General features: G+C 34.9%; 1 protein-coding gene across 1 annotated transcript in view; it reads right to left on the reverse strand.

The window, feature by feature from the left end:
* The window catches only part of NEK11 (NIMA related kinase 11), a gene marked incomplete at its 5' end in the record, with an annotated part of 387,736 nt that overhangs the window by 255,474 nt on the left and 107,591 nt on the right, over nt 1-24,671 (reverse strand). Inside the window, 4 exon segments of the mRNA XM_073222396.1 lie at nt 1,412-1,443; nt 4,661-4,686; nt 6,731-6,759; nt 6,762-6,852. Coding sequence (XP_073078497.1) covers nt 1,412-1,443; nt 4,661-4,686; nt 6,731-6,759; nt 6,762-6,852 — 178 coding nt within the window.

Consider the following 24,671-nt stretch of genomic DNA (forward strand, 5'->3'; position numbering starts at 1 on the left):
AATAGACCAACTCTCACAAAGTCTAAAAGTAGCCTTAAACTATCTCAGTTCCTGATTAGATCAAGGTAATCTGCCCCTCCTGTAACTACTACCAGAAAAAATTAAATCCTCTCCAGAGGAACATAATACCATACACCATTTCTACACTATTTCATATATATTGTCTAGCATTCACTCAAAACCCACCAAACATGACAAGAGAAAAGTCCAAATGACCAAAAGCTAAAAGAAAAAAAAATACCAATCCAAAGGTGACCCATTTTTGGAATTATTGGATAAGGACTTAAAGGTAACTATGATTAATATGTTCAAGAAACTGATATAATGGAGGCTTTCACTGTAGAATTAGATTCCATATACATTTAGAAAATAATTGAATGGAAATCTAGAATTAAAACTAATATAATTACTAAAATTAAAGAATCATTAGAATTATAAAATTAAGAATTCAGTAGATATGAAAGTGAAGCAGATTAGACACCATCAAAGAGAGGATTTAGAAACTGGAATAATGGTTAAGAATATTCAGAATGAGGAACACATACATAAAAAGTCTGAGAAACAGAAAAGAATGTAAGACATCATGTGAACTATGGTTTAAAAGTTTTAATATATGTGGAAATGGATCCCTAGAGGTCATAGAAATGGAGAATAGAATGTGAAAGTCCAATAAACACCTAATAGACACTGTGAAGAGAAGAGATTAGAGAAGAGGCAGAATTCAAAGAGATAATAATGAGAATTTTCAGAATTTAGAAAGACATGACCTGCAAATTCAGATGCAAAACAGATTAAAAAGTAAAGCAAAAAAGAAATCCACAACTGGACAAAACCCACTAATACTAGAGAACACAAACCACAAAGAGAAGATATGAAGAACTAGCTAAAAGAAAAGAGACTACTTTAATTAAAATGAAAGTTAGATGGAAAGCAACTTCTCAACATCAATAACAGAATCCAGAAGATGGGGTAATATTTTTAAATTATATAAAATATCTGTCAACCTGGAATTTTATGCCTAATAAATAATAAGTAATTATTAGCTAAATGTAAGATATTTAGATGTAAGTTATTAAGCTATAATAATAGCTAAACTATTATGAAAACAAGTAAAAAGATATTTAAGCAAACAAAACACCTGATAGTGATTATTTATATTTTTTATATATTATTAATATATTATATATAAAAATAAATTTATGTATATATATATATATTTGAGTCTAAAGGCCTGAGAATGAGGGAAGTCTCTAGTGTAAGTCTCTTGGTTGGAGGGCATAAGATGAGATGAGTGAGGCAGGAATAAAAGGGCCAACTCCTCCTTCCTCTGCTTTTCTTTCTATTCAGGCCCTCAAGGTATTAGATAGTGTCAAACCACACTGAAGAAGGCAAGCTACCTTACTGAATTCACCAATTCAAATACTATTATCATCTAAAAACACCCTCACAGACATACCGAAAAGCAATGTTTAATTCAGGCATGCCTTGGCCCACTCAAGTGGACACATAAAATTAACCATCACATGCACTAAAATAATTTGCAAGGCATCTGCAACACAGGAGCAAAACCTAACTTCTTCATATGTATTGTTTCCATGGTAATCTTCCTAACTCATTGGTAAGCAATCTATGTAATTTTAATATATACTATATAGACTATGTGAAGAAAAGGCTAGAATAATTCTTTATAGATGGAGGTTTTTTTTATTTTTGGCTATAGTTTGAAAGTTAATTGAAAGCTGAGGAAAACACTGTAGTAGGATATATTCTTTTTCCCAAATATTCCCAATTCTTGTGCCTTGCAGTGAGTGTCCCCTTTGGGAGGAATAGGCATGCCCACACCTGTGACATTGGACTTGGTCAAGTGACTTGCTCTAGTCATTGGCTCATAAGCAGTGGGCAGATTATCATGTCTGAGCAGAACTTTTAGGAGCCATTGAGTGTTTCCACTAACTCTCATGCTTTTTCCTATGTCATAAGAAAAGCATGTCCCAAGTAGGAGCTGCAACTTCGGTCTGCATACTGAAATGGGAGGATATGCAGGGCAGACTTGCAGCTGATCTGTGGCTGTCAACACACAATGTGAGCAAGAAATGACTGCTGTAAGCCACTGAGATTGAGGTTTTTGTTAACACAGCATGACCTTCTTCAGCAGGAATGAGTTTTACTGCCATATTCTCAAGATAGGTTTTAGTGAACTGTGAATATTCTTAGTTTTTTTACATCATTATTTATATATGTTCTGCCATATGCTAAATAAAATCATTCTTTTGCATTAATTATTTTAAAAACAGATAATAAAGATAAATAGTTAATTTTTCAGAGGAAATATATTTTAGACCTATGGAAATTAAATATTAAAAACTAGTGGAAGTGAAAAATAGATTATATATTTATGAACAGGAATAACATATACCATTTCTTCATTTAAGAACTATTCAGGAGACTGGATCAATATGGAGATACCCCCAAAATTAATACCAGGTTGATCAAAGATTCAAATGTAGAAAGAAGAAAAATATCTTTAGATTATTAATAAAAGGCATAGAGAATATATTTGTGACTTCAGAGTAGATAAAGATCTCTTAAACAAGACACAAAAAGCATAAATAATAAAGGAGAATATTGATGTGTCACTCCATTAAATATAAAAACTCGGTTCTTCAAAAGATAGCATAAACAGAATCAAAAAAGAACCCACAGACTGGGAAAATGTCTTTGCCTACATAGAACAAACTAAGGATTAATATCCAAATACACACCTTTTCAAAACTGACAAATCAACAAGGAAAAGGCAAACACCCAATAAAAACATGCTAAGGCAATGACTAGGCAATCCTCAGAAGAAGGAATCCCAACATCCAATAAACAAATTTTTAAAAACTTCAACTCCACTGGTAATTAGGAGAGTCTAAATTAAAACTAGGAGAAGGCAGTTTTCACCCATAAGACTAGCAAAATTTTAAGATTCAAAAATATAGAGTTGGGAAGAATATGGAATAATGAGAATTCTTATACAATCTTGAAGGTAAATTTTGAGCAATTGCACTGGAGGAAAAAAAAAAGATGGAGACACCTGTGTCCCCTTTCCATTTCCAATTCTCAGAAATATAAGGACTTCTTCAAGAGGAAATTCATAAGAGTATTAGAAAACCATAGCTATAGACAGGCAAGAATTTTTGAAAAAGCTCTGAAAGAATATAAAAAGAGGAGCCCCAAACCTAAAATATATGGAAGAATATAGTCTCTCCCTCTTCTGCCAGCAACAAGGAGCTCAGAAATGAGCAGCTCAGCAATGCCCCATGTGGCTATTCTCACCCCCATTGCATGCTCTCCCTGACGCACTGGCTGCTGCCTGGCATCTACCTCCTTCTAGATAAGACTCTTGTACCCCAGTTTTTGGTTCAAGGCTCTGATATTGGAAGAACCCAAATAGACAAGTCTTTGCTTTTTCTCACAATCTCAGGCCTCACTTCTAACTTCCTTCTCTCTCATCCTCTCCCCATATCCCAGCAAACATGCTCACAATTAAACTCAGTCCACTGTTTCTGACCTGTCTTTCCAACTTCTCTCTTGCCCTTCGGAGATAAACCCTGGGTTCATTCAGGACCCTCTCCTACCACAGCTCACATACTCACTTAACTTCAAGTCCAGTCATCTCAGCTCAAGCTTACCCACATCCTTCCACATCCTGTCCAATGTTGCCACGCTGTTTAAGTCTCACAGCCTCACACATGGCACCAGACTGATAACCTCTGCATAAGTTATCACCTGATGCTCTGGTCATAGTCTAGTGTTGCTCAAAAAGCTTCTGTGGCATCAATGTCTCTACTACAAAGTAAAGCTTTCTGCAACCTGATCTCAGCCTACCCTTCCTTATAACTTCGTTCATGTATCCTAAGAGCTTTCCCAACTGAATCACTCATCATTCACACTAGAAGTGCCATATCTTCCCAGCTTTGTGCCTTTGCTCATTTGTTCCCTAAATTTACAAAGCTCTTTAGATCACCTTGTAATCCTCCATGTAGATCAAGATATACAACATTTCTAGCATCCAAGAAGGTTTCTTTGTACCTCTTCCAGGCAAAACCCCCTCCCAAGAGTAATCTCTATTCTGAGATTAGTTTAGTTAATCTAATAGATTAGTTTTGCTTGTTTTTAAACTTCATATAAATAGTCATATAGTATACATTCTGTTGCATCTGGTTTCTTTGACCTGGCATCATGCTTCTGAGATTCATCCAGGTCATACATAACCAGTGTTTGTTCTTTTTTTATTGCATAGTAGTATTCTATTGTATGACTATGCCACAGTTTATTTAACCAGTCTACTATAGGCATTTCTCAGTGTTCTGGGTATTACAAATAAGGCTTCTATGGAAGTTCTTATACATTTCTTTCATTGAAGATAAGGCTCATTTTTCATCTGAGGAATAGAATCATTGGGTCACAGGATATTTGAATATTTGGCTTTGGAGATATTATCAAACATTTTTCCAAAGTGGTTATACCAACTTACACCCTAATAGCAATGTAAGAGATTTCCAGTAGCTCTTCATCCTTGGCTACACTTGTTATTGTCAAGAGTTTTTTTAGCCTTTCTGGCGACTATGCCCTCATTTCTACATTGAATTATACCACAATTTACATAGGACTTAACAGTTTGAACTTTAAAATGTGTAATATCTCAATGCATATTTCTTACAGAGCTATAAATAAGCAAAAGAGTCCCATTATTATCCCTATTTAATGAAAGAAGAAACAAAGTCTCTAAGAGGTTAAGCAGCTTGCCCAGGGTCACAATACAGTATGTGGTAGAGACCTGAAATCCTGTATATCTACCATGCTATATGATTTGTAGTTATTTGGGTAGTACCTGTTTTATCTCTATTAGTTTACTAAGAGCTCTTTGAGGTTAGGCCTTACATTTAACTAATCACTATTTAATAAGTAAATGAACTTAAATATAAAACTGAAATTTCTCTGTCTATACAGAAAGACTCTACAATAATTGGTTATAATAACATAATGAATAAGAAGCACCATCATTTGTTCTCTGAATCACAAAGGATGGTGTCTCAATTCATAGATCCACAAAATTCCAAACATTTAGTCCCATTTAATAAGTCTTTTAGAATATTGAAGGATTTAAAAAAATTTAAATCCTTTGTATAATTATTTTATTCTATTATTTGTTTAATTTTTTAAATTGAAGTATAGTTGGTATACAATATTATATTGGTTTTGGGTATATAACACAGTAATTCATCATTTACCCACATTATTAAATCCTCACCCCCCACTAATACAATTACTGTCTGTCAACATACAAAAAAGAATATAACCATTGGCTATATTCTCCATGCTACACTTCTATAGCTGTGACCAACTTATATTATAATTGAGATTTTGTTCCTCTTTATCCCCCTTACCTACCTCAACCTCTCCCCCATGTAGGACTATTTTAAACTCATTTATTTTAACTATTGCTAAGCAGACCCAAATATATTAAAAATATTTGGGTCCCTAAAACAACCAGACTTCAGGTTTTTACTTTGCATATAGAACACTTGGTGTCTTTATATATGTTGTTTTCCTTATGTATAATCTAACAAATATGCACTGGAATAGTAAAGAAAATAAAAGAAATACCAATATAACTATATATGCACAGTTGTCCAACATTCAGCAGCTTTGGGTAGTTTACTGAAAGATTATTTAATATTATTTTATCAATGTCTCATAGAATATTTTATCACTCTCTTAGTTTGACATTATTCAAAAGATTACTATGAATAGTCAAGACAGTGGCTATCTGTGTCTCCCAGCATGTGTTTCAGAAGATACACAGCAAAGCACAGAAAATCTAGTTACTTGTTCATGTGATTAGAAACCAGAGATGGCACATTTAACCTATCTGACATCCATGAAATCTTGATGTACCCTGTAAGTTTCCACTTTTGTTTAAGAAGAATGTTTCCACATGTTTTGCCCACTCCTGCACTGAAAGCTGACACAGACATCTTGGAGTATCTACTTTTATTTGTCTATGTATATTCATCTTTTCAAATGTGTCCATACTATTTTATGGTCTAAAACATTTAACATGTAAAACTTCTTATTTTTTATCTATAGAAATTATAGAAAAAGAAATTCCTTTTGACTAGAGATTATAAATGCAAATTATAATTGAACTCATTAAACATACATTGACTTTCTTTATCAGATATTTTGCATCAAAACTGACGTTTGGTCTGAGTCCTTATCTCTGTGAGACCAAAGAATATCATTTGCCTCAATTACTCATCTCATCTTGGGATATGAACACAGCTAAATGTGTACGGTACATTCCAAGGTGACTATGCAATTCATCTGTAGCATGCTGGAGTATTTACAGCTCAAGCTTGCTGAAGATATTATAAATTCATAGTATGCTAAAGGTATCTGAGAATTGCTTGTAGTTCACAGGATATGATCAGATATAAGAAAGAGTGTTTAATACAAGTTCCTGTCTTGTATTCAAGGCCAAGTTGATTTCCAGAACAACAAAAAACTATTTAAGTAAATCTAGATATAATCATTCAACAGTTTCCTCATGAAAAAGTATATTATGTGTTTAATTATAGTCATTTATTTTTTTAGACTTGCTTCCCTTCAGTTCTACCCCCCTAAAATTAATTTTTCCAAATAAGACATGACTTTAAAAAAAAAAGTCCTGTCCTTCAGTAACATACCTTTCATGCATATAGTCAACCCCAGTAACAACTGGATAAACCATTCTATTATTTGACTTTCTGGAAAGGTTTTTCCTGCTTCTTTAAATTCCTGAATTTTATAGTCCAGATCTCAGCCCTGAAACAAAATAGCATAATTTTTCTTTTTTTTTTTTCAGTTTAGATTTTAAAATCAAGCTCTCAACAATAGTTAACAAATAGCAATCACTGCTTATCTTAAGAAAGTGAGGGCAGACTGCCATTCTGCAACTATCATTGCATTGGCAAAGATTCTCTCCTTGACCAAATTCCAGCCAGGCTCAAATTCTAGACTAGGCCTCAACCTTGGCCTGCAGAGACTTGAACAAATACTAACATATTTCTAACAGCTCAGATTTCCTCCCTAGGATGACCCTAGTCCCCTTAAAGTACCAGCCTGAGGACACTCGAAGCTGCCAGAAGAATTGATTTTTCCAGGCCACACCTTAATATAGGGCCCCTTTCTCCCAGTATCCCGGAGCACAGTAGCCTAACTTTGATAAGTGCCAGTTAGCAAACCATGTGGATACACATGGACTAACCCCTTTCCTGATTTTTGTAATTTTTCACTTCCCTGACTCTGCTCTTTCCCCTCGTATCAGTAGTTACTGAATATACTGTTCTCACCTCTTTAAGTAATGTCTGCTGTATTTATCTTTGACATGACAAAAGGACAAACCCTTCTAAAGGCTTTTTGATTTTATTACATTATCAAATTGCCTAAAAATTTATTTTTATTATATTGCATCACATATTTATATGTAGACCCACATAAAACTAGGAATAACTTTCCTTATGCTTAGAGTTTTATATAACTGTAGAACACTAACATGTATACAAACTGAAAATATAAAGCCAATAAAGTTCAAATTAATGATATTAAATTAACAAAGTGATGATGTTTCAGAGAAACTAAATCAGTGCTCATGTTGTGCATAGGGCATTCGCTGCTAGATTCTTTTCGGTTTGTGTGACCACACTGATATGTGCTTTGGGATGGCTAACCTGGTGCCAAAAACAAATCATGATCGCAAATGACAAAATCTAAAATTGCCTGTCAGAGTTCTGATATAAGACCCTTTCTGATTATGTTTACATTAATGATGTATTTCAACAACCATAGAAATGAAAACACAAAATGTTAAATTCTCTTGGAGAACCTTTATACCCTAATCCTTTTTACATTAAAACACTGAAAAATTAGAGGCAGTTCATGAAGTATTCCTCTGAAGAAAAGTTTGGATTAAATGTGTGTCTTGGTCTTTGGGGGATGCCGACCACACTGTCCTGTGAAGAGAGGGGAGGTGCTAGCCTCATCCACAAGGAGCGTAAGAGCCAAACTGGAGCTACTCATAGGCGGCTCCTGACAAGATTGCTCATTGGTAGATGCAAAGGAAAAGCATTTGCAGGCAATGAAACAATGAAAGGGAAGTTCTAAACAAACAACATAAGGTCAGCTAAGTAACTCACTTATAATGCATGTTTTATTTCCTTTCAGTGCAATGTGCAAATATTTGCCTGGCATATTCTTTCTTGAAAGACAAGTCAAAAGTTAAAATGGCATATCAAACCTCTAACTTGTACCCCTGCTCAAACTCACTTTCCTGATGGATCTTCCAGGCCAAAAAAATCAATGCTTGTTGAATTAAAAGATACAGTGAATCAAATATTTGACTCCTTGTCAGAAGGATCATCATTCTCTCATTCTTCAAATATGCCTTTACATCCCCTGTTTTTAATCCTTATCAGCGTTCTGTTGGTTCATACAAGCTATACTATCATAATGTTTCTATAAATTGCACAAAACATTTTTGGCAATATATTATTATAAAATCCTGTGAAGTACGTTATGCTTCAGAAGATTGGAGACTGACGAGAATTAGGCTGGGGGTGGATTAATGATTGTGCATTGAGCATTGACTCCCCTATACAGAAATTTATTGTTGTTAACAGCCATTTGATCAATAAATATGAGAGATGCCCTCTCAAAAAAAAAAATCCTGTGAAGTAGACATGAAATCTCTTCAAGTGAAAGGTAAGCTGTAATATATATAAATTTTTTCTAATCTGTTTTCCTCTGCTATCCAAGAGAACTCTAACAATCCTTTTGCAAAAATTATTTTAAAACAGAAAACAAGATCTGCTTTCAATATCCCATTTAGATTCCCTAAATATGATAAAATATCTCCAGTTTCAGAAAGATAATTATCTTCATGTTGCCATCTCCTTTCTGAATAGCTTCAGTGAGGAGGGACAGAAAGGAAGGAAGGAACAGGGAAGGAGGTAAGTAAGAAGAAATGAAAAGAAAAAAGAAAAACTTGCCTTAACAAAATTCCAATGAAGCTGACTTCTTCAACTCAGTTTCTTCCTTTAGGAAGGTCATACATAAGTAGAGTTAGTTGTACCTAACTCCGTATGACCTTTGCATATATAACTGTATGCTCCAAATGTAATAACACTAAAATTTTGAGAACTTTATCTGTGTGTTAAAACAGCATTCCTTTCAGTAATTTATCCTCAAATTGCAATGCTGTTTTTCATTTCCTATGGTCATTTTTAGACTGTGTTAGTTTAAAACTTTTATAATTCTACATATTTGTATCAGCTTCAATATTGTTTTCTTTGTGAGCCAAACAATTTTCTCTGCGAGTTATCTTGCCATAATGGGAGCACACTGACTGGTGACAGTTACTATTAATCTGACAATCACCTCCATCTGCTCTCTCCTCAAGTAGTGACTTGAAGTTGCTTATCTGTTTTCAGCATTAATATTGTGTGTGCATGAGTCCCTGTGACAAATATATATATATATTCAGACATTGGGGAAAAAAGAAGTGGGTGTTCAATAGTGGGTCTCAAAGTGAACGTCAAAAGAAAATACACAACCCCCTCTTGTTCTTTGAGTAGAACCATAAGAAAAATGTACTAGTTCTTTGTATTAAAGAAGGGATACGTTAATTCAACAAGAAAGAATATCAAAAGACTGAATTAATCAGAACTGGGTCATCCTCTTCAAGTCACTCACCCTATAATTTTCATTTGGCATATTTATCTCCAGGAAAAACGATTTGTTTTGTATTTGTTCTTTAAAAAACACTCTGCAGATTGTTTTCTTAGAATTTAATTTAGGTAGTCAAGTCACTCACAGACTAAGACACAACAAATTGTGCTTCTACGTAACAAAGAAAGAAATATAATTTTTGTAAAGCAGTTTGATTTTTGACTCAGCAATATGAAAAGCATTTATTAATTTGTTTCTCTGAGCCATCTTCCAAGTAAAAATCAAGTATTTTTTATGAAATGTTACACCTTGGTTTAATAAGCTTTTACTAAAATATCTGTAGGCACATTGTTTTCTTAACTTCATCTTTGAGAAATATTTAATGATGACTTTAATTGCTAAAATGACCTTAATGAAACAAGAGTATTGACTTTTACTTGAACCAATATTAATATTGCCCTAAGTCTTTACTGATCATAGAAAATGATTTCCTTCATTAATATCACCCCTTGAAAGTTTCAATAAAAGCCTTGATGTTAATTTCTAATGTTTTAAAACTCTGTAACCCAAAATGTACATTTAAGTAAATGGTATTTCTTCCCTCCTCCCATCCCAGTTAGCTGCTCAGATTGACTGTGAAATGCCAACACCTTGAAGAAAAGAACAATTCAAGTATAGTGTAAAAACTCCATCTTTGATTTCCATCTAAAACGTTTTAAATGCTGAGGATTTGATTTAAAAAATTAATCCATGTTTTCTTAAGTCATCAAAAGAAGCACTTACAGTAAGTTTGAAAAGCCAAAGTAGAACATCCTCAGAAGGCTGAATACAACACAATGTTCAGAGCATATATGAAGGAAAAAATAATCTCAGGATTTTAGGGCTGGAAGGAGCTTGAAAAAGTCCTACTTTTTCATTTTAAAATGAAAAAGCTGTCCCTTCTTAACTCAATGGGTTGATGTCTTAAAATGCTATTTCCATACACTCTATATCTCCTTCAAATAAGCTTCTAATACATCCTTCCAGCAGACCTCAAATTTTAGCATGCATCAGAATAATCCAAGTTACTTGTTTAAAATGCATATTCCTAGGTCATGTCAATGGAGATTCCAATTGGGTAAATCTGGAGAGAACCAAGCAATCTGTATTTTTTAACAAGCACCCTAAGTAACTCTGGGACAAGTGGTCCATAGTCCACACTTTTAAAAAATGCTGCTGGTAATAACACAAATGGGCTGTATATTTAATATTTCACCCATAAATGGAAACATTTTGTCCAATAGTTTGAAAAATTCTAAAGGGAGAAGATGAACTTGGGAAAGTCAGGGTTGAATAAGAATCACTTTTAATGACATATTTTTAGAAGCCTGTGCCATTACTTAGAAGAACATCAATAAATGGAGGTGCAGGGACCAGGGGAAAGGAGACCCTCTGCTGTTAATTACAGGACCTAAAGACATTTTCTTAGAATTTTGGAAGTTCATTGTAATGTAGTGCATAAAAGTGAGGAAAAATATCAACTGACATTATGTTCTTAAAATTAAAATAAGAAAATTATATTTCTAAATAGTTGCCATGTAAAGGATTATCAGATTTAAAGTGACAGGATAGGAAGGCGAGATGGAAACCTCCTCCCAAAAACACATAAAAGAGGAAAATACAGCAAATGCAACTAGACCTGAAAGCTACCTGAAGACTGCAGAACAGATGCCCTACACCTAAAGAAGAGAGGACCACACAGAAAAGGACCAGAAACCATATCAGAGACATCTAACACAAAGGAAGAAATACAGAATCTGTGACAAAGTGAGCAGCCAGAGGAAATTGATCCAATCAAAACTACAAGACAGAACCCAAGAAAGAGGGCTAAATGAAACAGAGATCACCAGTCTTCTAGATAAAGATTTCAAAATAAAAGTCATAAACATGCTCATGAATTTACAATAAAGTATTCAAGATTCCAGGGAGGATTTCAACAAAAAGACAGACAACCTGAAAAGGAGCCAGTCAGACTTGAAGAATATAGTATCTGAAATGAAACATACAATGAAGGGATTTAAAAGTATATTCGATCATGTAGAGGAGAGAGTAAATGAAATAGAAATTAGAGAACAGGAAAACAAAGAAGCTGAGGAACAGAGAGGAAAAAGGATCTCTAGGAATGAAGGAATGTAAGAGAGCTATGCGACCAATCCAAACTAAAAAATATTTGCATAATAGGGGTACCAGCAGGAGAAGAGAAAGACAAAGTGATAGAAATTCTCTTTCAGGAAATAATTGTTGACAACTTCCCCAGTCTGGGGAAGAAAATACTCAGGTTATAGAAGCACAGAGATTCCCTAGCAAAAGGAACCCCAGGAAGACAACACCAAGACATATAATAATTAAAATGTCAAAGATAAAGGATAAGGAGAGAGTGTTAAAAGCAGCCAGAATGAGAAAAAACATTACTTATAAAGGAAGCCCCATCAGGCTAGCAGCAGACTTCTCAACACAAACTCTTCATGCCAAAAGGGAGGGGCATGATATATTTAATGTACTGAAACAGAAGGACCTCCAACCAAGAATCCTCTACCCTGAAACATTATCATTTAAATTTGAAACAGGGATTAAACAATTTCCAGGTAAACAAAAGTTGAAGGAATTCACCACCACTAAGTTACTCTTACATGATATGATAAAGGGATTGCTGTAGATGGAAATAACCCTCAGGCTAAATAGCTTTCACCAGTGAATATAAATCCACAATAAAGGTAGTAGACCAACTAATTGCCAAGCAAGTATGAAATTAAAACAAAACAAAAGAAACAAGGTCAAATAAACACAAAATCAGTGAAGGGATACACCAACAGTGTAGATTACTCACATCTAATATGAAAAATATGAAGGAGGAAAAAGAAGAATAAAAAAAACCTGCCTTTATATTGTATTTGAAATAGAGTAATCAACAATTTAAGATAGACTGTTACATACAAAGAAGCTATCCTTGAACACTCTGGTAACCACAAAACTAAAGCCTACAATAAATACACACATATAAAAATAAACTTTAAAAAGAGACAAATCCAATTACAACACTAAAGAAAACCATCAGTAACAAGAGAAGAATATAAGAGAGGAAGAAAGGAACAGAAAGGAGATATAAGAAACAACAGAAAACAGTTAATAAAATGGCAATAAGTACATATCTATCAACAATCACCTTAAATGTAAATGGACTGAGTGCACTAATCAAAAGACATAGTGTGGCAGAGTGGATAAAGAAATAAGACCCATCTATGTGCTTCCTACAGGAGACACATTTCAAATCCAAAGACATTCACTGATTAAAAGTGAACATCTGGAAAAAGATATTTCAGGCAAATAATAGGGAGAAAAAAGCAGGAGTAGCAGCACTTGGACAAAATTGATTTCAAAACAAAGAAAGTAACAAGAGACAAAGAAGGATATTACATAATCATAAAGCAATCAGTCCAACAAGAGAATATAACCATTATAAATACCTATGCACCCAACATAGGAGCACCTAAGTATATAAAAGAAATAATAACAGATTAAAGGAGGAAACAGATTGCAACACATTCATTTTAAAAGATTTTAACACACCACTCACATCAAGAGCCAGACCAACCAGACAGAAAATATATAAGGAAACCAGAGGTATTTAGCAGTACATTAAACCAAATGGACTTAACAGGTATCTAAAGAACACTCCATCCAAGAGTAGCAGGATACACATTCTTCTCAAGTGTACATGGAACATTCCCCAGAATAGATCACATATGAAGGCCCCACAAGAAGGGCCTTAATAAATTAAAACACACTGAAATTGTATCAAGCAACTTCTCAGACCACAATGGCATGAAACTAAAAAATAATTATACAAGGAAAACAAAAAGACTTACAAACACATGGAGACTGAACAATATGCTTTTAAATAATCAATGGATCAATGAACAAAATAAACTGAAATCAAGCAACATACATGGGGACAAATGAGAACAAAAACACCCCAAATTTGTGGGATGCAGCAAAGGCAGTTCTAAGAGGAAAGTACATAGCAATACAAGTTTACCTCAAGAAACAAGAACAATCCCAAATAAACAGTGTAAAATCAGAATTAAACTATAAGAAGAACAAATGAAACCCAAAGTTAGTAGAAGGAGGCATAATAAATATCAGAGCAGAAATAAATAAAATTGAGGAAAATAAAATAGAAAAATCAATGAAACCAGGAGCTGCTTCTTCAAGAAAATAAGCAAAATGGATAAACCCTAGCCAGACTTATCAAGAAAAAAAGAGAGTTTACAGACATAAACAGAATAAGAACTGAAAAAGGAAAATTCACTAGGGACACCACAGAAATACAAAGAATTATTAGAGAATACTATGAAAAATTATATGACAATACATTGGACAACTTAGAAGAAATGGAAAACTTCCTAGAAAAATACAATCTTCCAAGACTGACCCAGGAAGAAATAGAAAATCTGAACAGACAAATGAGCAGCCATGATTTCAAAGTGGTAATCAAAAAACTCCCCAAAATAAAACACCAGGTCCAGATAGCTTCATTTAACATTTAAAGAAGAGCTAATACCCATCCTTCTTTTAAAGTATTCCAAATATGAGAATAGGAGGAAATTCTTCCAAACTCATTCTCTGAAGCCAGCATCACTCTAATACCAAAACCAGAAAAAGAGACAACAAGAAAAGAAAACTATAGACCAATACCTCTGACGAACATAGATGCAAGAATCCTCAACAAGATATTAGCAAACCGATTTCAAAAATACATAAAAAATATCATTCATCATGACCAAGTGGGATTTATTCCAGGTATGCAAGGATAGTACAGTATTTGTAAATCCATCAATATTATCCACCACATCAACAAAAAGAAGGATAAAAGCCACATGATCACCTCAATAGATGTTGAAAAGCATTTGACAAAATTCAACATCTATTCATGATAAAAACTCTCAACAAAATGTGTGTAGAGGGTACATGCCTCAACAAAACAGGGGCCATATATAACAAACCCACAGCCATTATCATACTTAATAGTGAAAAGCTGAGAGCTTTTCTTCTGATATCAGGAACAAGACAAGGATACCCACTCTCCCCACTTTTATTTAACATGGTACTGGAGGTCCTAGCCACTGTAGACAACTCAAAGAGATAAAAGGCATCCAAATTAGTAAGCAAGAAATTAAACTGTCACTGTTTGCAGATGACATGATATTATACATAGAAGCCCCTAAAAAATCCACCGAAAAACTACTAGAATAACTGAATTTATTAACAAAGTTGCAGGATACAAAATTAATACACAGAAATCTGTTGCATTCCTGTATTCTAACAATGAACTAGCAGAAAGAGAAATCAGGGAAAAAACTCCATTTACAATTGCATCAAAAACAATAAAATACCTAGGAATAAACCTAACCAAGGAAGTGAAAGACTTATACCCTGAAAACTACAAGACACTCACGACAGAAATTAAAGAAGACACCAATAAATGGAAATCTATCTTGTGCTAATGGGTAGGAAGAATTAATATAGTCAAAATGGCCATCCTGCCTAAAGCAATCTATAGATTCAATGCAATCCCCATCAATATACCAACAGCATTCTTCAATAAACTATAACAAATAGTTCAAAAATTCATATGGAACCACAAAACACCCTGAAAAGCCAAAGCAATCTTGAGAAAGAAGGACAAAACTAGGGTATTATGCTTCCCAACTTCAAGTTCTTCTACAAAGCTACAGTAATCATAACAATTTGGTACTGGCATAAGAACAGACCCATAGACCTACGGAACAGAATAGAGAGCCCAGATATAAATCGATGCATCTATGGTCAATTAATATATGATAAAGGAGCCATGGATATACAATGGGGAAATGACAGCCTCTTCAACAACTTATGTTGGCAAAACTCGACAGCTACATGTCAGAGAATGAAACTGGATTATTGTCTAACTCAATATACAAAAGTAAACTTAAAATGGATCAAAGAGCTGAGTGTAAATCATGAAACCATAAAACTCAGAAGAAAACATAGGCAAAAATTCCTTGAATGTAAATATCAGCAACTTCTTCCTGAACCCATCTCCTTGGGCAAGGGAAACAAAAACAAAAGTGAACAAGTAGGACTACATCAAACTAAAAAGCTTCTGTACAGCAAGGGACACCATCAGCAGAACAAAAAGGCATCCTACAGTATGGGAGAATATATTTGTAAACAACTCACTTGATAAGGGGTTAACATCCAAAATATATAAAGAACTCTTATGCCTAAACACCCAAAAAACAAATAACCTGTTTAAAAAGTGGGTGGAGGACCTGAACGTACTTCTCGAAAAAGAAAGAAAAATGGTCAACAGGCACATGAAAAGATGCTCCACATTGCTAATCATCAGGGAAATACAAATTAAAACCACAATGGGATATCACCTCACCCCAGTTACGATGGCCACCATCCCAAAGGCAAGAAACAATAAATGCTGCTGAGGGTGCAGAGAAGTAGGAGCCCTCCTACACTGTTGGTGGGACTGCAAATTGGTGTAACTGCTATAGAAAGTAGTATGGAAGTACCTCAAGAAGCCTAAAAGTACAAATGCCATTTGACCCAGAAATTCCATTCCTAGGAATTTACCCAAAGAAAACAAAATCATTGATTGAAAAAGATATATGGACCACTATGTTTATTCCTGCACTGTTTGTAAAAGCTAAGCTATGAGAGCAACCTAAGTACCATCAATAGATGAATGGATAAAGAAGATGTGGTACATAAACACTATGGACTATTATTCAGCCATAAAAAGGAAAGAAATCCTGCCATTTGCAACATGATGGATCTAGAAGGTATTATGCTCAATGAAATAAGCCAGGCAGATAAAGACAAATACCATATGATTTCACTTATTTGTGGAATATAAAAACAATGCAAAACAGAAGGAACAAGAGAGCATTAGACTCACAGACACTGAGAAATGACTGCTGGTTACCAAAGGGGAGAAAAGAGGGCTGGGACAGGGTGGTGATGTGGAGGGGGACTACTGAACCATTGTGATGTGCATTTGGTAAAATTTAAAAAAAATTAAAGAAAGAACAGACTGCCTGTCAAAACCAGCCATCCCAGCTTTTTTGTCTCTTCCATTTTTTATAGAGAAATATCAACTGAAAAGCAGCAAATCCTGCAATGGTGAAGCTTATGATCAATATTTTAAGAGAAATAAACTTACAAAATAGAACTTACAAAAATAAATGGAGAAAATAAAAAAAATTAAAAAGAGGAAGAATGCCATGTAGTACAATGTTTATGTCTGATAATATAAATGAGCATTCTTGGGTTGAGTTGTTATTTATTTTTCCAAATTCTTTTAGAATAAGTGTCCTTCCTGCTGCGACAAATGTACATAAATAAAAATAAAATGATAGAATTTATTTTTATCTTAAAAAATAACATGAAATAATGCTTTCATCTATATATCACTAGGTTGTTTTCAAGAATAAACTATTTGAAGTGGATTATTCTGATTTTATTTTTGAATAGTTACATTTCTATAAAGTCATATGTCATCTAAAGCCATATCCCAAATGCCATAAGCTGTGCTAGGTTTCTGAATTGCTTACATTAGGGCATCAGTACATTTCTTTTCAATGAAACTAGTTTTGCTTTTCAATTTTTACATTAACAATCTCGAGTAAAAATCAGTGGCTTTTTAAACTTTTTGTTAAAGGTTAAAATATTTCATAGTTTAAATAAAGAAAGTAAATGGAACAAATTTGATTTTAATACTTACAAAAATCATGAACAAATCAGTTTAGGTGTGTAAAAACGTGAGAGATGCCCATTATTTGCAGTCTTCCCTAACTGAATCAAGTCTAGATTCCTAGAATTAGCACAGAGCACATTCATGGAGTCCCACTTACTCCGGATGGAACTGTCCAGGAAACCCAGAGAGCCTTGCTGGGACCCACCTCTCTGAAGAGAATGCTTAGTTTCCTCAATCAGCCCCAATGCCAGCAAAGCAGGACACTATAGCTAGCCCTGATGTGTGGACATACAGAATTCACACTGGGAAGGATGGTACTGTAGACTGATTATCTGTGTCCTTCCAAAACGTGTAAATTGAAATTCAGTGCAAAGATGTTCAGAGGTAGAGCCTTTGGGAGGTGATTAGATTGTGAAGATGGAGTCCTCATGATGGGATTGGTGCTCTTGTAAGAGACCCCAGAGTGACCCCTCACCCCTCCCATCATGTGAGGACACAGTGAGAAGACAGCCATCTATGAAAAAAGAATTGGGCTTTCACCAGACATGGAATCTGCCAGCACCTTATCTCATACTTCCAGACTTCAGAACTATGAGAAATAGATTGCTGCTGTTTATAAGACCCCCAATATATAGTATTTTGTTATAGCACCTGAATGGACTAAGACAGAGGTTCACAAATCAAGGTCACAGGGATTAATATCCCAGGACTGTTTCTTATCTATAAACAAGCAATTATGTGGGGTGATGGCCCCAGACAGAGCTTCAGGACTATAAGCAGTTGCTTAAAGGATAGGAAAGACTTTGTCTATAATCAAACACATCTAGTTTGAAGGACTCTGTAAGAGTTAGTAAGCCTGATGGCCACATGCCATTGCCAAATTCACTTGCAAGAGTCTACTGACACCCACTTGAATTTCAAGATTAACAACTGACTTTCTTGATTTATTTAAACAGCTCTACATAAATGAGAACATAAAGGAAAATGTCAACTTTCTTTTTTGAAATACAAGCAAATCCTTGACAAGTACTTGCTCAGACTCATTAGTGTTTAAGAATTTGCACATTTCCTCCTTCTGGCATGCATCCTCATACCAAAGGCTGCAAGCCAAAAACTCAAATTGTAAAAGTTAGCTTGTCTTCCAAAAACAATTGGAAAGCAGGTAGGGGTGCAGCAATGAAATAATGAACTATTATAATAAGAATGTCCATTACTGACAGTCTACTAGGTGCCAAAGTCTGATAGCCACTTTTTCAACATTTTTTACTTCAAGTCCTTGTAAAAACTTAACAAAAAACTATTGATACACTAGTTTAAGATCAGGGAAGGAGTCAGAAAAAATGAAATAGCTCTGTATAAGGAAATGGGCCAAGATTTGAACAGAAGTCAAGTGATGCTACCATCCATACAGTTTCCACTATTTCAAATCCTATCTTCCCTCCTATTGAGAGAAAATACTAATAATACCATCACATTAAAATATGTACATGTGTACAAATTGATATACATGTGTTTTCTGCGACAGGAAAGTTTCTGTATAAAGGCTCCAAATATATGAGAATAAGCCAAAATGGAAAGCAGCTTTTGTGTACAATGTGTCCATATGCACTGAGATAACCACCACAGTGGAGGTGACTGACACACCCAGCACCACACACAGTCACCGTGTGTGTGTGTGTGTGTGTGTGTGTGTGTATGTGTGTGTGTGTGTGTGTGGTGAGAGCACTTGACATCTACTCTCTTCACAAACTCCAAGTATACTGTACAGTAAGCTTAGCTATGGCCACCTTGCTACACACTAGATCACCAGAACATGTTCATTTTATAACTGAATGTTTCAGTTTTATATTTTGCATAATTCACATAATATGGCTTGATTATTGTGGCAACATAGAAATTTGTGTTTAGTTTAGGGCCACCATTTGAAATAGGTTTGGTTAACACTATTGATATGAACAATAAAATAATAAACCCCTTACTAATTCATGTTCATGTAGAAGTAGATAATTACATGCTTGGGAAGGTAGGAACCCTGGACAATTTGGTTGACTCTTTTAAGTATTAAGGGGGGAGTTAGAGCAATTCAAGGAAAAAAGGAAAAAAAGATGCCACTTTCTTATAGCCCTGGTCCAGTTACACCCCAGGATAAAATTCAAACATGTTAATTCAAGCCACAGAAGACTGCCAAAAAATCACTCTACCTCTCTCAGGTCCTATTTTCTCACATATAAAATAAAATAAATAAATAAGAATCCACTTCTCCTTGAAATAGGATGGGGGCACACTAAGAGGACATAGGATTCCACCTGTAGGAGCCCCAACAGCAGAAGTTGGAATAATTAGAGAAACAGAATAAACAATGACAATATGGGGTTATAAGCCATACAGCAAAATAAATACCCATTAGTCCATGCTGCTATAAATAACTAAGTGAAGGCAGAAACACAGAAGAAACAATGGAAGAGCTCTTCCTTACAGGAGAATCCCAATCAGTAAATGTAGAAAGATTGAGAGAAATACATGATCACCACCAGGCAAACATCACAATGACAATGGATCTAGGAAGCCTCTGCTTAAAGATGCTAAAATGAGGGACTGAAAGTTTGAAGAGAAACACAATGTTTCTCAGAGCATCAAAAAGTATCTTCCCAAAAATATTTATCCAATATAAATATGGAAAATAGGTTCTAAACCCAGGATTAAAGATGGCAGCTTGAGAGATGAAAAAGAGGCCTCCTCCCAAAACCAGACATAATATGAAAATACAATTAGTACAACCAATCCTCAAAGAGCAACAGGAAAGAAAGCTGCACCAGACTGCATACACCTGGAGAAAAGAACAGACCTCAGAGAACAGGGCACCAACACTGCTCCCCTGAAACCCTTGACATCACTCCAGGGGCTGAGCAGCTCCAGAGAGTACAGCTTCTGGGCACTACAGGGCACCATATATAAATATGAAATGTCAAAGGAACCTGGTTCAACCCCAAATCCCACAAACACCAGAAGGCCCAAGTGAAACTGAACTCACCAATCTTGCTGAAACAGAGTTCAAAATAAAAATCATTAACATGTTCATGGAGGTACAGAAAAATATTTAAGACCTCAGGAATGAATTTAGGATGGAGATACAATCATTACAGAATATAATGGAGGGTTTGAAAAGCAGATGAGATACAGTGGAATAGACGGTAAATGAAATAGAAATTAGAGAAGAAGAATACAAAGAAGCTGAGGCACAGAGAGAAAAAAGGATCTCTAGAAATGAAAAAATATTGAGAGAGCTCTGAGACCAATCAAAACTGAACAATATTCATATTATAGGGATACCAGAAGAAGAAGAGAAAGAAAAAGGGACAGAAAGTGTCTTTGAGTAGGTAATTGCTGAAAACTACCCCAGTCTGGGGAAGGAGATAGTCTCTTGGGCCACAGAGGTGTTCAGATCTCCCAACACAAAGGATCAAAGGAAGACAACACCAAGACATATAGTAATTAAAATGGCAAAGATCAAGGATAAGGACAGACTATTAAAAGCAGCCACAGAGAGAAATAGCATCACATACAAAGGAAAAACCATCAGGCTATCATCAGACTTCTCAGCAGAAACCTTACAGGCCAGAAGGGACTGGCATGATATATTTAATGCAGTGAACAGAAGGGCCTCAAACCAAGAATACTCTACCTGGCAAGAGTATCATTTAAATTTGAAGGAGGGATTAAACAGTTTCAAGATAAGCAAAGGCTGAGAGAATTTACCTCCCACAAGCCCTCTCTACAGTGTATTTTGGAGGGACTGCTATAGATGGAAGTGTTCCAAAGGCTAATGGCTGTCACCAGAGTAAATAAAACTACAGTAAAGAAAGCAGAGCAATTAATTACTAAGCAGATGCAAAATCAAATCAACTACCACCAAAGTCAGTCAAGGGATAGACAAAGAGTACAGAATATGATACCTAATGTACAAAGAATGGAGGGGAAAGAAAATAGAGGAGGAAAAAAAAGAACATTTAGATTGTGTTTGCAATACTATACTAAGTGAGTTAAGTTAGACTCTTAGACAGTAAGGAGGTTACCCTTGAACTTTTGCTAACCACAAATCTAAAGCCTGCAATGGCAATAAGTACATACCCATTGATAATCAAGCTAAATGTAAATGGTATGAATGCACCACTCAAAAGGCATAGAGTCATTGAATGGACAAAAAAAAGACCAGTCTATATGCTACCTACAATAGACTCACTTCAAATTCAGAGACATACACAGACTTGAAAGTGAAGGGATGGAGAGATTATATCATGCAACTAATAGGGAGAAAAAAGCAGGAGTTGCAGTAGTTCTATCAGACAAAATAGACTTCAAAACAGAGAAAGTCACAAGAGACAAAGAAGGACATTATATAATGATAAAGGGGTCAGTCCAACAAGAGGATATAACTATTATAATACCTATGCATCCAACACAGGAGCACCTACATATGTGAAAAAAATATGGAATTAAAAGGGGAAATAGAATACAATGCATTCATGCTAGGAGACTTCAACACACCACTCACTCCAAAGGACAGATCAACCAGACAGAAAATAAATAAGGACACAGAGACACTGAACAACACACTAGAACAAATGGACCTAATAAACATCTACAGAACTCTCCACCCAAAATCAGCAGGATACACATTCTTTTCAAGGGCACATGGAATATTTTCAAGAATAGACCACATACTAGGCCACAAAAAGAGCCTCAGCAAATTCAAAAGTTAAAACTATACTACCTTCTCAGACCACAAAGGTATGAAACTAGAAATAAATTATGCAATCAAAGAGAAAAATCCCACAAACACATGGAGGCTTAACAACATATTCCTAAATAACCAATTGATCAATGACCAAATAAAAACAGAGATCAAGCAATATATGGAGACAAATGACAACAAAAATTCAACACTGCAAAATCTGTGGGATGCAGGGAAGGCCGTACTAAGACGGAAGTATATAGCAATACAGGCCTACCTCAGGAAAAAAGAACAATCCCAAATGAACACTCTAAACTCACAATTAATGAAACTAGAAAAAGAAGAACAAAGGACGCCCAACGTCAATAGAAGGAGGAACATAACAAAGATTAAAATAGAAATAAATAAAATCAAGAAGAAAAAACAATACAAAGAATCAATGAAAGCAGGAGCTGGTTCTTCAGGAAAATAAACAAAATAGATAAAGCCCTAGCCAGACTTATCAAGAAAAAAAGAGTCTACGCACATAAACAGAGTCAGAAGTGAGAAAGGAAAAAATCACTACAGACACCAAAGAAATACAAAGAATTATTAGAGAATATTATGAAAAATTAGATGCTATCAAACTGGATCATCTAGAAGAAATGGACAACTTAAAAAAATACAACCTTCTAAGGCAGACCCAGAAAGAAACAGAAAATCTGAGCAGACCAATTACCAGCAACAAAATTGAAATGGTAATCAAAAATTACCCCAGAACAAAACCAGTGGACCAGATGGCTTCACCACTGAATTTTATCAAACACTTAGGGAAGATCTAATACGCATCCTCCTTAAAGTTTTCCAAACAGTAGAAGAGGAGGGAATATTTCCAAACTCATGATATGAGGCCAGCATCACTCTAACACCAAAACCAGGCAAAGACACCACAAAAAATGAAAATTACAGACCAATATCCCTGATGAACATAAATGCAAAAATACTCAAAAAAATATTACCAAATCTAATTCAAAAATACTTAAAAAAAATCACCTATCATGATCAAGTAGGATTTATTCCAGGGATGTAAGGATGGTACAATATTTGAAAATCCATCAACGTCAGATACCACATCAACAAAAAGGACAAAAACCACATGATCATCTCCATAGATGCTGAAAAAGCATTCAACACAATTCAATATCCATTCATGATAAAAACTTTCAACAACATGGTTATAGAGGACAAGTACCTTAACATAATAAAGGCCATATATGACAAACCCACAGGCAACATCTTACTTAATAGCAAGAGGCTGAAAGCTTTTCCTTTGAGATTGGGAACAAGATACAGATGCCCACTCTCCCCACTTTTATTCAACATAGTTCTGGAGGTCCTAGCCATGGTGATCAGACAACACAAAGAAATAAAAGGCACCCAGATTGGCAAGGAAGAAGTTAAACTGTCCCTGTTTGCAGATGACATGATATTATACATAAAAAAATCCTAAAGAATCCACTCCAAAACTACTAGAACTAATATCTGAATTCAGCAAAGTTGCAGGATGCAAAACAAAAACACAGAAATCTGTTGCATTCCTATACACTAATGATGAACTAGTGGAAAGAGAAATCAGAAAAACAATTCCATTCACAGCTGCATCAAAAAGAACAAAATACCTCAGAATAAACCTAATGAAGGAAGTGAAAGACCTATATACCTATATGAAAACTACAAGACACTCATGAGACAAATTAAAGAGGATACCAATAAATGGAGATACATCCCATGCTCATGGATAGGAAGAATTAATATTGTCAAAATGGCCATCCTGCATAGAGCAATCTACATATTTAATGCAATCCCTATCAAAGTACTGACAGCAGTCTTCAACAAGCTAGAGCAAATAGCTCTAAAATTCATATGAAACCACAAAAAACCCTGAATATCTAAAGCAATCCTGAGAAGGAAGAATAAAGCTGGGAGAATTAGGATACCTGACTTCAAGCTCTACTACAAAGCCACAGTAATCAAGACAATTTGGTACTGGTACAAGAACAGAACCATACATCAGTGGAACAGACTAGAGAGCCCAGATATAAACCCAAGCATATATGGTCAATTAATATATGATAAAGCAGCCATGGAAACACAATGGGGACATGACAGCCTCTTCAACAACTGGTGTTGGCAAAATTGGACAGCTACATGAAAGAGAATGAAACTGGACTATTGTTTAACCCCATACACAAAAGTAAACTCAAAATGGATTAACAATCTGAATGTAAGTCATAAAACCATAAAACTCTTATAAGAAAACATAGGCAAAAATCTCCTGAATATAAACATGAGCAACTTTTTCCCAAACACATCTCGGGCAAGTGAAACAGAAGCAAAAATGAACAAAGGGGACTACATCAA

The sequence above is a fragment of the Manis javanica genome, chromosome 15 (genome assembly GCF_040802235.1).
Source record: "Manis javanica isolate MJ-LG chromosome 15, MJ_LKY, whole genome shotgun sequence".
Classification (NCBI taxonomy): domain Eukaryota; kingdom Metazoa; phylum Chordata; class Mammalia; order Pholidota; family Manidae; genus Manis; species Manis javanica.